Source organism: Desmodus rotundus, chromosome 2 (genome assembly GCF_022682495.2).
Source record: "Desmodus rotundus isolate HL8 chromosome 2, HLdesRot8A.1, whole genome shotgun sequence".
NCBI classification, from domain to species: Eukaryota; Metazoa; Chordata; class Mammalia; order Chiroptera; family Phyllostomidae; genus Desmodus; species Desmodus rotundus.
In genome coordinates, this window is record NC_071388.1 from 28294181 (window position 1) to 28309082 (window position 14902).

Below are 14902 nucleotides of genomic sequence, written 5' to 3' on the forward strand. Positions count from 1 at the left end.
AATATTCTCCAAATACTTATATCTCTGATTGGGTGGTATTATCTAAAATACCGGTTAGTGTTGCTTAGAGAAGAAAAGGATTGTTATTACAGGATTGTTTTCTCAATATTTATTTTAAAAAGCACTTTGAAAACTAAAGACATTTTACTGACTTATTTTTAGAAAGGAAAGCTTTCAGTATTATATGTTAATATGCTTTAGAAATAATAACTTTTTCATTTAACATTTCAAATTGACCCACTATTAGATCAAAAAAAGTGTAATATCAGTTTCAGTTTAGCATTGTGTAAAAAGTTTTTTTTTTATGATGGAATAGTTCTATTTTTGTGAGTATATAGCATAATAAATAAACAAAAATTCCTTTAGTGAGAAGATAAGTGAAAAGCTAAATCATGAAAAACATTTTATGGATTTAAAACTCAAATTTGGGGGGAGTAAGGAGCGTGGGTTAAGGTGGAAGAGAATGTAAGGGGGATAAATAGTAATGAAAAAATACAACAAAAATAAACTATTAAAAATTTTAAAACATTTATAACAGCTATATCAATGTCCAACACAACCACATTAATCAGAAGTAATGTCTAAAGCCCTGGCTGGTGTGGCTCAGTGGATTTAGCATGGCCTGCAAACCAAAGGGTCTCCAGTTAGATTCCCAGTCAGGGCACAGGCCTGGGTTGGGGGCCATGTGAGAGACAGCCACGCATTGATGTTTCTCTCCCTCTTTTTCTCCCTCCCTTCCCTTCTTTCTGAAAGTAAATAAATGTGATCTTAAAAAAATAAGAGAAGTCTTCTTTTAAAAATAACAGAAGTAATATCTAAGATGCCTGTGTTCAGTATTTGTTTAGGTGACCAACAGCTTATTAGAAAAAAAGTTACAGCTATAATCAAGAAAACTTCCAAATTAGTGAAAGAATAAGCTATATCATATTAGTTGTTATCTATACTAGTCTTATTTTTCATTAAAAAATTCAGGAAGGGGTCACTTCCCACAGTACACAATTCTCCCACCTCCAAAAGGCACTCTTAGTTTTTCCAGAGAGACCCATTCAACATAGAAAACCAATTTGCCGTAATTTTCCAAGTTGTAAACTAACCCAGTCTAGAGGAATATCTGAGAAAATAATTCATAACTATTGACTTTGTAAATACTTTTTAAATTGTTATTACACAAATTTTGGGCATTTACTTAAAATTTATGTATTTAACATAACCAGAACTTTCAGAGAATCAAAGATTTTGATTTTCCTATGTTTTCTCTAATGAAAGAAAAAATAGTAATGAGTAAAGTCATTCAAGGTATTGCTGAAGATGTAAATATAAAGTAACTATTTATATGATCCTTGAACAATTGTCTGAAGTTTGAACATACAGTTTTAGGTAGATTTTAAGGTGATTTTCTCCCTATATTACATTATAAGCTTTGTTCCAATACATTGGAATTTAAATAGTAGTGGAAAGAATAAATTGAAAACTGAAAGGTTTTTTTATAGTATTACACATGAAACTTTCATTTGCTATGGTGTATCCAAAATTCCTTCTCTAAACCTGTTTGCAATTGCAGAAGCTGATTATTTAGCCCTTGTTTCTGAGTACACTCATTCTATTCTTTCCTTGGTTTGCTTTTTTCATGCTAACTGAAGAATACAATAAGAGATAGCTGAATGTCAAACGTGTGTGTTCGAAAGACAGCAAATGAATCACAAACAGGAATGATAAAATGCTATAATTTGGATGACTGGAAGAAACAAAGCACATTTTTAATACTTTTCATTTTCTCTAATGATAAATAAAATGTCTTCACTCTCCACCATATGCTTACATGTAAAGGTAATTTACATATAGAACACTTTCACATTTGTCAAACTCTTTAAGCATGTAATGACTATATTTAATCTCTAAAATTTTTGAGGAGGTTACTGTTTTTTCTCATATAACTGAAAGTATGTATAAATTGAGATATTTAACTCAACATTTAATACTTTAATCTGCTTAACATACACACACATGGTGGAAATCTTTACTGAAAAGTTTTATGGAATAGAGGGAAAGAGTTAAAATGAACCTTCAACATCTCCAAATACCTTTGTATGTCAACTATTTAGAAATTAACCTACTTTTCCCTTGAATTTATTCATATTATTTTGATAGTCATAGTAGGATAATAATGGATTCATTTAAATTTACTCAGCACTCTGCAACATGTCAGGAAGATGGTAAATTCTGCAATCTGCTCCAGAGTTCAATTTCCTGACCTCTGACGAAAAATATTCTCTTTCATATTCCCTTAAATTATATACTTTCATCTTCAAATGCATACTTTTGCCAGCTAGATTATGAGTCAATTATTAATATTTTTGTTCTATTTAATATGTGTAATTTTACAGTAAAGTGTGGTTAGCTAAGGATATTCATGCTCCATTATTACATTACAGTAGGGTCAATTGAAAGAAACGGTTTTTCTCATAAAAGTCATTGAGACCTGTTGAAGACCAGTTTGTTTACTCTTGAGAATGACATTCCTTAGTCCTTGTATATGATCTTAGTGTCCCTACTTTTGGATTTGGTTAACAAATCTGTGGTCATTCATTCATGTAATAATATCTTAAATAATTCATCTATTCAAGGTTAAAAAAGAGATTGGTGCTAGAAATAGGATAAAATGTTTCAGTAAGTGAGGAAATATTACCCACACTCTTTATTCCAAAATGTTTTCTCATTCATTTACCTATGTTAGTCATATACCAGGGCAATAGTTTCAACCTCTGTTGCTCATTAGAATGACCTGGGTAATTTTTTTAAAATTCAAAAACTTAGGCTATACAATAGACTGACTAAATCAGAATTTATTAAAAATCTCCAGGAGATCACAATGTATAATTAAGAGCCAGTGAGCTGGAGCTGCATTGTATAATACATTGTCCACTAGCCACATGGGCTATATAATAACCTAAATTTACTGCAGGCAACAAGGGGCTGGAAAGAAGTATTTGAAGTCATGAAAGGCAAGGACCTACATCCAAGATTACTCTATCCAGCAAAGCTTTCATTTAGAATGGAAGGCCAGATAAAATGCTTCTCAGATAAGGTCAAGTTAAAGGAGTTCATCATCACCAAGCCCTTATTATATGAAATGTTAAAGGGATTTATCTAAGAAAAAGAAGATCAAAAATATGAACAGTAAAATGATAACAAACTTACAAATATCAACAAATGGGCCTAAAAGAAAAGAAAAACAACGAAAACAAAAACTAAGCAAACAACCAGAACAGGAACAGAACCAGAGAAATGGACATCACATGGAGGAAGTTCAGTGGGGAGGGGGAAGGGAGGAATAAGGGGAAAAGGTACAGGGAAGAAGAAGCATAATTAGTAGGCATAAAATAGATGGGGAGAGATAAAAAATGGTATGGGAAACAGAGGACTCAAAGAACTTGTATGTACAACCCATGGACATGAAATAAGGGGGGGCGGGGAGGATGCTGGACAGTTGAGGGGCAGGGCAGAGGGGGGATAAAGGGGAAAAACTGGGAAAACTGTAATAGCATATCAATAAAAAATACTTGAAAAATAATAAAATTGAAAAATCCATTCCTAGACACATTGTTCAACAGCAATATATAGTTAGTAGTTACCACATTAGACAATGCAATATTATAGGACATTTTTTTAATTACAGAAGGTTTTAATAGATAATGCTAATAAATATTTGACACTCAAAGGATGGCCTGGGCCCCATTATCTTTGGCCTCACATGAGAGTTTGTTTAACGTGGACATTAAAGTTTGAGAAGCTCAAGATCATTCACACATACTCTAATTTGCTAATAGTGCATGTAAATAACAAATTTAGCCAAGCATTAATGTCTTAATTAATGACATCAAGTTATGTATTATTTACCCATTTACTCTTTCAAAACTATTTATTGAGCACTTACTATTTGTTAGGTGTTCCTTACCATGTACTCACCTACTCTGAGCTGAGTATATGGTAGGGAAAATAACAAAATAGTTCAGGATTCTTTTGGAAATGAGATAAATATTCAAAGCAATGGTGCAGATGAAAGAGCAAGATGTTAATAGGAAAAGCAATTATGCTGTGTCGTGAAAGATCAAGTAAGTTACAGATAACATTGGGAAGAAAAGTGCTACAAAATAACATCAATAAAGAAGGACTATCAAAGCAGATAACATTAAATCTAGTATCTAAAAGATATTAAAGAGACAGAAAGGACGATTACCAATCCTCCTTACTCATAGGTAGGTTTCATTTGTGACCATCCATACAGATTGTGAACATTGTAATGCAAAACTGATGATCCATCACTAAGGATCTGCTCGGTCTCCATACACATAGTTCTGGAGTGCAATCCTTCAGTTCTTTTTGTGAGTTCTAGGAAACGCCAATGAAAAACATTAATATATTATAAAGTGCCTGATATTCAAAATGTGTAAAATACAACTGTATATTCTTTTGGTAAAGACATTAATTTTTGCTTTAAATTTTATTCACTTTTAAACCATTTGCATGCTTTGCTAATGTATTTCAAATGGAAAAAGTCTGTAATTGTAATTGATTGTAGTTACTATTGTGACTGAAAAATATGTCAAAAATTTTACTATAGTCAGTAACAAAAATGTTACTAATGATATAGCCCTGGCTACTGTAGCTCAGTGGATTGAATGCCGGCCTTTGAACCAAGAGGTTGCTGGTTCAATTCCCAGTCAGGGCACATGCCTGGGTCGCAGGCCAGGTCCCCAGTTGGGGCCATGTGAAAGGCGAGCACACACTGATGTTTCTCTTCCTGTCTTTCTCCCTCCATTCTCCTCTCTCTAAAAATAAATAAATAAAAATCTTTAATGAAAAAGACTAAAATATTAAAAAATAATTAATGTAAATTAAGGAAAAATAAATAAATAAATGTACTCCTAAATGTCTCTTATACTTTGTTTATTTAAATGAGAAATACTGATTAAACAGATTTTAAAACATCAATTCTATACATAAAGCCCTAGTGTTAAGAGTCAGGCAAATGATATAACAACATTATCTTTTGATCCATTTTTTCTGAGTTTAAGACGCATTTTTTTCAGAGATTTGTCGTAACTTTATGTTAACAGTTATGAAGTTTATTGCCTATGTAAGTGTCTGAGGATGAAGTGTGGTACAGTGTGTAGATGGATAGTAAAAATCAGGAAGGTGAATCCTATTGCCTATGTCACAAGATATATAAACTAATTTATTAGTTAATTATAACATGATAACATCAAAAGGAAAGCAACAATATTGTACCTGGGATATAAGGTGGGTAATTTAGCTCTGTATTTCTGCATTGATTAGTAGTTGTTCCATTTACAAAACTTGATGGTTCATTCATATCCTTAAAAAAACAAATAAATAGAAAACAAATTTAGAACACGTATTCTCAAATAACTAATTCAGAGGGTAAATATGCTTATTGACCCATGAAAATGAAATAGATATTTATAAGCACATAAATATTAGAAAAAGAGGCTATTTGGGTTCATTTATTAAGTTGAAAGTACTCAACTTGAATAGTCATAAAATAGCATTCATATACATAAATTGAATTGGTAAGACTGTATTTAACAATCTCTTGCATAGGAAACTTATGGAAAAAGCAAATGAGCTAATTATCATGAAGAATGGTTTGTTGACATTATTAGAATCTATGAAGAATTTTGCATCATCAATACACAATTAATAACTTAGAATATAAATTACTTGATGTTCACTTACAATCCACAAACCATCAAACTTCATTTGGTTATTGTAGAAATTGATTATTTCCCTTTCCCACCACTCTGCTGTGGAATTCCTGAAGAAATCTGGAAAAGCTACATGAGCTCTGGAAGCCTGTAAAAATAAAATCCAGAACTCCAGGTATAATAAAATCATAGGAGAGACCACATGTGTGTAAGTCAGGTATTTATCTGTCAGATCCAGAGGTAATGGACAAGTGATAACAATGGCAACCTGATATCAACTTGAATTACACAAATGCACATGATATTCCTCAAAGTACCCCAGCAGCAATGGGGAGTAAAAAGAGAGACAGAGACATACAGGGAGAGGAAAAAGAATAGCCCTGTGAATCCTAAATAGGTTGTAGAGAAACCACTCAAAACACAAAAATATATTTTCAGCATTTCTTAGAGTGAAAGGGAAGTTTTTATACCTTGTCTTCAGAGCCTTACTGCATCTTTACCCTTGTGGAGCAGCAAGTGGGGAAGAAAAAGGCCTTGGTTAAACCTGTGTTTCTGATTTTTTTTTTTTTTAATGTTTACATGGTTTACTGCTCTTCCAGAAACAATATACCATTCCACCATCCCAACCAGCCATTTATTTTTCTCCCTCACATCTAACCCTTCCCAAACCAGCAGAGAAAAGTGATTTACTCCTTTTCATACTAAGAAAATTCCCTACTTGCCAACCTACTCATATAAATTCCAAGGTCAGAGTTGATGTGTTAGCAGAGGAATAATCTGCAGACAAATCATCTCCCTGAAAAACACAGCTTCACCTGAATGCTTTCTTGTCACACTTTAAAACTGTGTAGTGAATGCCACAATAGTCTTCTCCATGCATAGTGTACAGGAGGGCATTGTGCACAGAGAAAATGCAGAGAATAGAAAATATAAGGATTTACAAAACCAATATATCATGGGTACTATTAAATTTGAAAGACACTTTATTTTATTATTTTTCCCCAACTTATACTTTACTGATACAGGGAAAAAGGCTCAGTGTGGTTACATGCAATGAATATTTCCTATGCTAGGCTCTCCCATAGATTACAATGAGAAATGGTAAGAAAGGTAACACCATATTTTGTTTTGTAACTTCCATTGTTCTGATCTTTCTACAATCCATTCATTTTCATGTTTATTTTATTCTTTTAGTTGGCTGACTTTATTCCTTTAATACAAATCATTGGTTATATATAGAAATTTCAGCAGGTACGTGTGATCCAACATGCTTTATACCTTTTGTGGAACAACACACCATTGCAAATTGAAGCTACCTTCCAAATAAATATAAAGCAGCTATACCTGCCTCTCCAGTGTTGTCAATATTATCCAAGATTAACAAATAGAACTTTGGTTGAGATAAAAGTTACTTTTTTTTTTTCCTGAACAGTATGGCTCAGTAATCCTTTGTACTTGAAAAAAATTTGGTTTTAAGTAAAAATGATCCTCTAATTTTTCACACTGATCTTGAACTTTCATGTGAGCTAGTATGATTTAATGATTATACCTTGATCTACCTAAAAGACCAATTGTCAACTATTTTTTAAATACTTTTCCTATTTTTGAATTACAGTTGACATCCTATATTAGTTTCAGTTGTACAACACAGTGATTAGACATTAATATATCTTATGAAGTGATCACTCTGATAAATCTAGTATCCATCTGACACCATACATAGTTATTACAATGTGTATTATTGACTACATTTCTTATGTTATATTTTATATCCCCAAGACTATTTTGTAACTACCAATTTCTACTTCCTAATCCCTTCACTTTTTTCAACCATCCTCCCATCCCTTCTCATCTGTCAATCATAAAAATCCTCTTTATATCTATGAGTTTGTTTCTGTTTTGTTTGTTTATTTTGTTTTGTTTTTTAGACTTCACATATAACTGAAATCACATGGTATTTGTCTTTCTTTTTCTGACTTAGTTCACTCAGCACAATACTGTCTAGGTGCATCTATGTTGTTGTAGATGGCAAGATTCCATTCTTTTTTTAAAGATGAGTCATATTTCACTGAGCATCTAAACTACTTCTTTATCCATTCATCTATTGATGGACCCTTAGGTTGCTCTCATATCTTGCTATTGCAAATAATGTTGCAATGAACATATGAATGCATATCTCTTTTCAAAATAATTTTGTGGGGGTTCCTCGGGAAAATACATAGAAGTGGAATTTTCTAGTCCTTTTCCTCTTCTTACGGCCTTTGTTATAAAGTCTACATTGTCTGATATCAGTATTATTACCTCAATTTTTTTTTGTTTCCATTTTCATGAAGTATCTTTTTTCATTTCTTTAGTTTTAGCGAATCTTTGGTGGACAGCAAATATAAAGATCTTGTTTACTTATCCATTCAGCTACCCTATGTGTTATTTTTTCTTTTTATTAAATTTCTTAGCATGACATTGGTTGATAAGATCATATAAGTTTCAAGTGTACATTTCCCATACATTATCTTCACATTGCATTTTGATTAGAGCATTTAATCCATTTATATTTAAATTAATTGTTAACAAATATGCAGTTATTGCCAATTTATTATTCATATTTTTACTTTTTTCTTTTGTTTTAAAGAAGTCCCTTTACCATGTCCTGAAATACAGATTTGATGGTGATTAACTCCTTTAGCTAGATCTTGTCTGAGAAACACTTTATCTGTCCTTTGATTCTAAATAATGGCTAGGTACATTAATCTTGGTTGTAGGTCCTTGTTTTCACCACTTTGAATATTTCTTGACATTCCTTCTGGCCTTCAATGTTTCTGTTGAGAAATCAACTGACAGTCTTATGGGAGCTCTCCTGTGGGTAACTAACTGCTTTTATTGATTGCCAACTCTTAGTTTTGTTGATTTTTGTTCTATTGTTTAGATAGTACTTATTTCATTTATTTATGGTCTAATCTTTATCATTGTATTCCTTCTTCTGGTTTTGGGCTTAGTGTATTCTTCTTATCCTAGTTGTTGAAAGTAGAGAATTACATTGTTTACTTGATATCTTTCTTCTTTTCTAAGGAGGCATTTATCATTATAAATTTTCCTTTTAGACTGACTTTGCTGCATCCCTAAGTTTTGATAAGCTGTAATCTCATGTTGCTATTTCAAGTTATTTTCCTATTTCTTTTTTGATATTTCCCTTGACCCATTTGTTGTTAAAAATTATGGTGTTTAATTTTGTCATATTTGTGAAATTTCCAGTGTTTCTTCTGATATTGATTTTAGTTTTTATCCACTGTGGCCAGAAATCATACTTGGTATAATTTCAATATTCGTAAATGTACTAAAAGTTGTGCTGTGATCTAACTGGTGATAGAACCTGGAGATGCTCCATGTGCTCGTGGAGGAACATTTTGTAAAGCACATGATTTTATAACCACTATGCTGTACCTCTGAATACAATATAACATTGAATGCAAACTATAACTGAAATTAAAAAATAATAATGAATCAATAAATGTATTAGCAAAGAAGAAAGAGAAAACTCAGGTAAATAAAATCAGATATGAATGATGAGGCATTACAACAAATGTCACAGAAATAGAATCATAAGACTATTATAACAATTACACACCAAAAACAGATAATAGAAAAATGGATCAATTCCTATAATTATACAACCTAACAAAACTGAATCAACCTAACAAAAAGAAATATGAAAAGTTTACCAACATGGAAAAGCCCAGGATAAGATGGCTTCACTGGTGAATTCTACCAAACATTTAAAAATAATGAATGCTACTTCTGGTCAAGATAGAGGCGTAGGTAGACACACTCTGTCTCCTCACACAACCAAAAGAAGGACAACAACAATTTAAAAACAAAAAACAACCAAAACTGACAGAAAATCAAACTGTATGGAAGTCCGACAACCAGACAACCAAGGAGATAAAGAAGAAACACTCACCCAGACTGGTAGGAGGGGCAGAGATGGGCAGCTGGGGTGGCAGCTTGTGGACCCAGCAAGGTGGCAGATTGTGGAGCAGAGTGGGCAAAGCCTCAGCTGGCCAGCGAGGCAGCAGCTGGTGGACCAGGTGACAGACCGCCCAACCCAGGGCTCCAGCTCGGGGAAATAAAGCCTCAAACCACTGATTGAAAACACCCGTGGAGGTTGAGGCAGCAGCAGGAGAAACTCCCAGCCTCACAGAAGAGGTCGTTGGAGAGACCACCAGGGACCTAGAGCATGCACAGGCCCACCCGCTCTGGAACCAGCACCAGAGGGGCCCAGTTTGATTGTGGGAAACAGGGGGAGTGGCTGACACCCGGTGGAGAGTGGAGCGGGTGCCATTGCTCCCTCTCAGCCCCTCCCCCACATACAGCATCACAGTGCAGCGACCAGCGTTACCCCGCCCCGGTGAACACCTAAGGCTCCCTCCCTTTACATAACAGGCATGCCAAGACAAAAATAAATGGCCCAAATGACAGAACACTTCAAAGCTCCAGAAAAAATACAACTAAGCAATGAAGAGATAGCCAACCTATCAGATGCATAGTTCAAAACACTAGTAATCAGGAAGCTCACAGAAGTGGTTGAATTTGGTCACAAATTAAATGAAAAAATGAAGGCTATGCTAAGAGAAACAAAGGAAAATGTACAGGGAACCAATAGTGATGCAAAGGAAACTGGGACTCAAATCAATGCTGTGGACCAGAAGGAAGAAAGAAACATCCAACCAGAACAGAATGAAGAAACAAGAATTCGGAAAAATGAGGAGAGGCTTAGGAACCTCCAGGACATCTTTAAATGTTCCAACATCCGAATTATGTGGGTACCAGAAGGAGAAAAGGAAGAGCAAAAAATTGAAAACTTATTTGAACAAATAATGAAGGAGAACTTCCCCAATCTGGCAAAGGAAATAGACTTCCAGGAAGTCCAGGAGGCTCAGAGAGTCCCAAAGAAGCTGGACCCAAGGAGGAACACACCAAGACACATCATAATTACATTACCCAAGATGAAACAGAAGGAGAGAATCTTAGAAGCAGCAAGAGAAAAGGAGACAGTTACCTACAAAGGACTTCCCATAAGACTGTCAGCTGATTTCTCAAAAGAGACCTTACAGGTAAGAAGGGCTGGAAAGAAGTATTCCAAGTCATGAAAGGCAAGGGCCTACATCCAAGATTACTCTATCCAGCAAAGCTTTCATTTAGAATGGAAGGGCAGATAAAGTACTTCTCAGATAAGGTCAAGTTAAAGGAGTTCATCATCACCAAGCCCTTATTATATGAAATGTTAAAGGGATTTATCTAAAAAAGATAAAAAATATGAACAGTAAAATGACAGCAAACCCAGTTATTAACAACCTCAACTAAAACAAAAACAAAAGCAAACTAAGCAAACAACTAGAACAGGAACAGAACCACAGAAATGGAGATCACATGGAGGGTTATCAACAGGGGAGTGAAAGGGGGAGAGAGGGGGAAAAGGTATAGAGAATAAGTAGCATAAATGGTAGGTAGAAAATTGACAGGGGGAGGTTAAGAACAGTATAGGAAATGTAGAAGCCAAAGAACTTATATGTATGACCTATGGACATGAAGTATGGGGGGGGGGATGTGGGCGGAGGGGGTGTGCAGGATGGAGTGCAGTGAAGTGGGGAAATGGGACAACTATAATAGCATAATCAATAAAATATATGAAAAAATAAAAAATAAATAAATAAATAAAAATAATGAATGCTAATCTTTCTCAATCCATCCCCCAAAAAAACAAAATGAAGAGAATACTTCCTTTCCAAACTCATTTTAGGAGCTCAGCATAACAGTGATATCACAAGAGAAAAGATCACTACAGAACAATATCCCTGATGGATATAGATGCAAACATTCTCAATAAAATACTAACAAACCATATTCAACCACACAGTAAACAAGATCATATGCTAAGAACAAATGGGATGTATCCCTGTAATGCAAGGATCAATTAATGCTATATACCACATTAACATAATAAAAACAAAACTCATACAATTAACTCAACAAGTATTGAAAAAAAATGTGTTGGACAAAATTCAACATACTTTCATGAAGAAAACTCTTAATACATAATAGCAAAGTAACATGTCAGAAATAAAGACTGTATATTAAATGCCTGTAGGTAGTATCATACTGACTCAAGAAAAACAATTCCTATGATATCAGGCACAAGGCAAGGATGGTCACTCTTATCACTTTTTTTTAACCTACTACTGACATTCCTAGCTAGAAAAAAATAAGCATAAAAAATACAATATAAAGCATCCAAATCAGAAAGAAAGAAGTAAAAATTTCTTCTTTGCGAATGTCATAACCTTATACACTAACAATGAACTATCTGAAAAGAAAGTTAAGGAAACAATTACATTTACAATGGAAAAAATATAAAAAATACATAAATAAATAAACAAAATATGAATAAATTAAGTGGGTGAAAGATTTATTTATTGAAAACTACAAAACAAAACCTTGTTAAATAAAATTGAGGGGCAGATGAATAGAACCATATCACACTTCAGGGAATAGAATAATTAATATAGTTAAAATATATAGACTACCAAAAGTAATCTATAGATTTAATGCAACCCTAATAAAATCCCATTGTTACAATTAATTTTGAACCACCAAAAAAGAAAAAAAAACCTAAATAGTCCAAATAATATTAAAAATATAGAAAGGAGTTGGAGACATCACATTTCCATATTTGGAAAAAAATATCTCAAGCTATCTTAATTAAAACAGTGTAGTAGCAGCATAATAATTAGCACATAGACCCATGGCACGGAATAGAGATCACATAAATCAATATACAGATATATAGTCAACTGATCTTCAACAAGGGTGTCAAGAATATACAATGGGAAAAAGGACAGCTTCTTCATCAAAAATTGTTCAGAAAACTGAATATCCACATGCAGAAGAATGAAATGAGATCCTTATTTGTACACTACATACAAAAATCAGTTTAAATGTACTTAAGACTTAAATGTAATACTTGCAACTTCAAAAATAAGAGAAAACATAGGGAAACTTTCAGTATATTTTGTTTTAGCAAAAATTGTATGTATATGACACCAAAAACATGGGAAAAAATATACAAGGATCACTGAATCTGACTAAAAATTTCTGCACAAGAAAAGAAATAATCAACCAAGTAAGAAAGCTACCTACAGAATGGGAGAAAATATTTGTACACTAGAGAGCAGATAAATAGTAAATTACCAAAGTATATAAGATAGACCTATATCTATATATTAAAAAAACAATAACTCATTTAAAATGGACAAAGACTTGAATAGATATTTCTCTAAAGAACACATACCAATGCCCAAAAAGTAGATGAAAAGATGAGAAACTTAATTTTTGCCAGAATAATGCTGATCAAAATCAAAATGTATGGAGCTTTCTCAAAAAATTAACAATAGAACTACCATTTGTAGGTAGTTACCCCCAAAAAACACTTGAAATCAATATCTCAAAGAGGTGTCTGAACTGAACTGTGAATTCCCGCCCTGATTGCTGCACTATTCACAAGAGTGAAGGCGCTGAAATGGCCTAAATGTCCATCAGTGGACGACTTGATCATGACAGTGTGGTGTCTACGTACAATGGAATGCTATTCAGGCTTACAAAAGAAGGAAATCCTGCAATACGAGCAAAATGGATGCGCCTTGAAAGTATTATGCTGAGTAAAATAAACCAGGTACAAAAGGATAAATACGGCATGCCTCTACTTGTATGAGGTATCTAAAATAGCCAAACTCACAAAACGAGAGAATGCAAGGGCGGTTGTCAGAGGCTGGGGAGGAGGGATAATGGGGAACTGCTCTTCAATGGGCATAAAGTCCCAATCCTGCGAGGTAAGTTCTAGTGATCGGCTGTATCACCTTGTCCCTAGGCTCGAGAACGCTGCATTGTGACCTTGGAAATGTAAAAGGATAGGTGTCATGGTAAGTATTCTTACGCTAATAAAATGTAAAAACATAAAGAATTATCGTTTGCATTAAAAGATACGTACACTTGCTTAACAGAGTGACTGTTTTTGGTAATTAAGAAAAAATAAATAAATTTGATTTAAATATAGTCTGACATAGAGATTTAGAAAATAACCCATCTACATGTTTTGAGGAAATTATTCAAACTCAATGATTGGTGAAAGTGATCATTAAATCCACGTGCTGTAATTTCCTTCAGTTATGTAGTCAATGAATGTAAAACTTACATTAACAGCTTCGTCTTCAGTCAGACTTTCATTTATTATTATATTAGGTAAGTCTGGCCAAACCTACATAGAAAGAAGTTGAAAAACAATTTAAAATAACTTCAGTATTATATGACTGTGTTGTAAATAAATTAGAACTTTAGAGGCACATTATAGATTGAAGATCCCAGATTTGTAATTCCTTCAGTTACTTTTTTTTCAGTTTTTGTTTTAGTATATGTGCTATTTGCAAACTATTCCCATTTTCCATATTGATATTCTATTTAATATAGCAATTAAGGGAAAAAAAGCTAATCTTTGTAGTAGTTAGTGATGTGGAAAACAATTCATGTAACCAAAGGTCTGGTGAAGAAATAATATGAAAACCATATACTAAATTTTATTGAATGTAGTATATTAAAACTGTTGGTATAATTATTCTAAAATTAAAATACAAAAATAATAAATACTTCTTTCTTTAAAAGGAATTAACTATCTGAGTTGAATGATGCCACACTGAGGCAAATATCTTCGTGGTTTTCACAGTAAGTACTAAATCCTCCTCTTCCTTCCTTGCACCTCCACCGCCATCCTGCCCCTGCCTGCTTCCACCAATGCTTTCCTCCAACCCCCCACCACAATGAAAGAGAACCCAAAAGCAGTCATGCTGAAAATCTGTGAATTTTATCCTATGTTGTAGAAATTAGAAAGTCCCAAGTGAAAATATAAATAATCCCCATAGACTAATCACTTAGAAAGGATGTGTTGCTGATTGTGAGAGAATGGACTGGAGGGTACAAATTTGAGGAAATGTATAGAAATATAAAATGACAAGAAAATAGGAAGAAAAAATCCCTTTTTATGGCCTACATGTCATACTCTGCACTTGCATGTTTCTTAAAATAAGATTTTTCACTGTCTATTGCAGCAGCCAGGAATGAGTGGCCAGAAAGGA

General features: G+C 33.5%; 1 protein-coding gene across 2 annotated transcripts in view; it reads right to left on the reverse strand.

The window, feature by feature from the left end:
• Positions 1-14902, reverse strand: part of SI (sucrase-isomaltase) — a 102241-nt gene that overhangs the window by 22830 nt on the left and 64509 nt on the right. Inside the window, exons 34-37 of one of the 2 annotated variants that reach the window (XM_024560372.4) lie at positions 13969-14031; positions 5758-5874; positions 5290-5377; positions 4251-4389 (exon numbers count right to left, since the gene is read on the reverse strand). In XM_024560372.4, coding sequence (XP_024416140.2) covers positions 4251-4389; positions 5290-5377; positions 5758-5874; positions 13969-14031 — 407 coding nt within the window. Of the gene's footprint in view, positions 1-4237; positions 4390-5289; positions 5378-5757; positions 5875-13968; positions 14032-14902 lie in introns of both variants that reach the window. The other variant, XM_045197612.2, reaches the window with a different exon arrangement.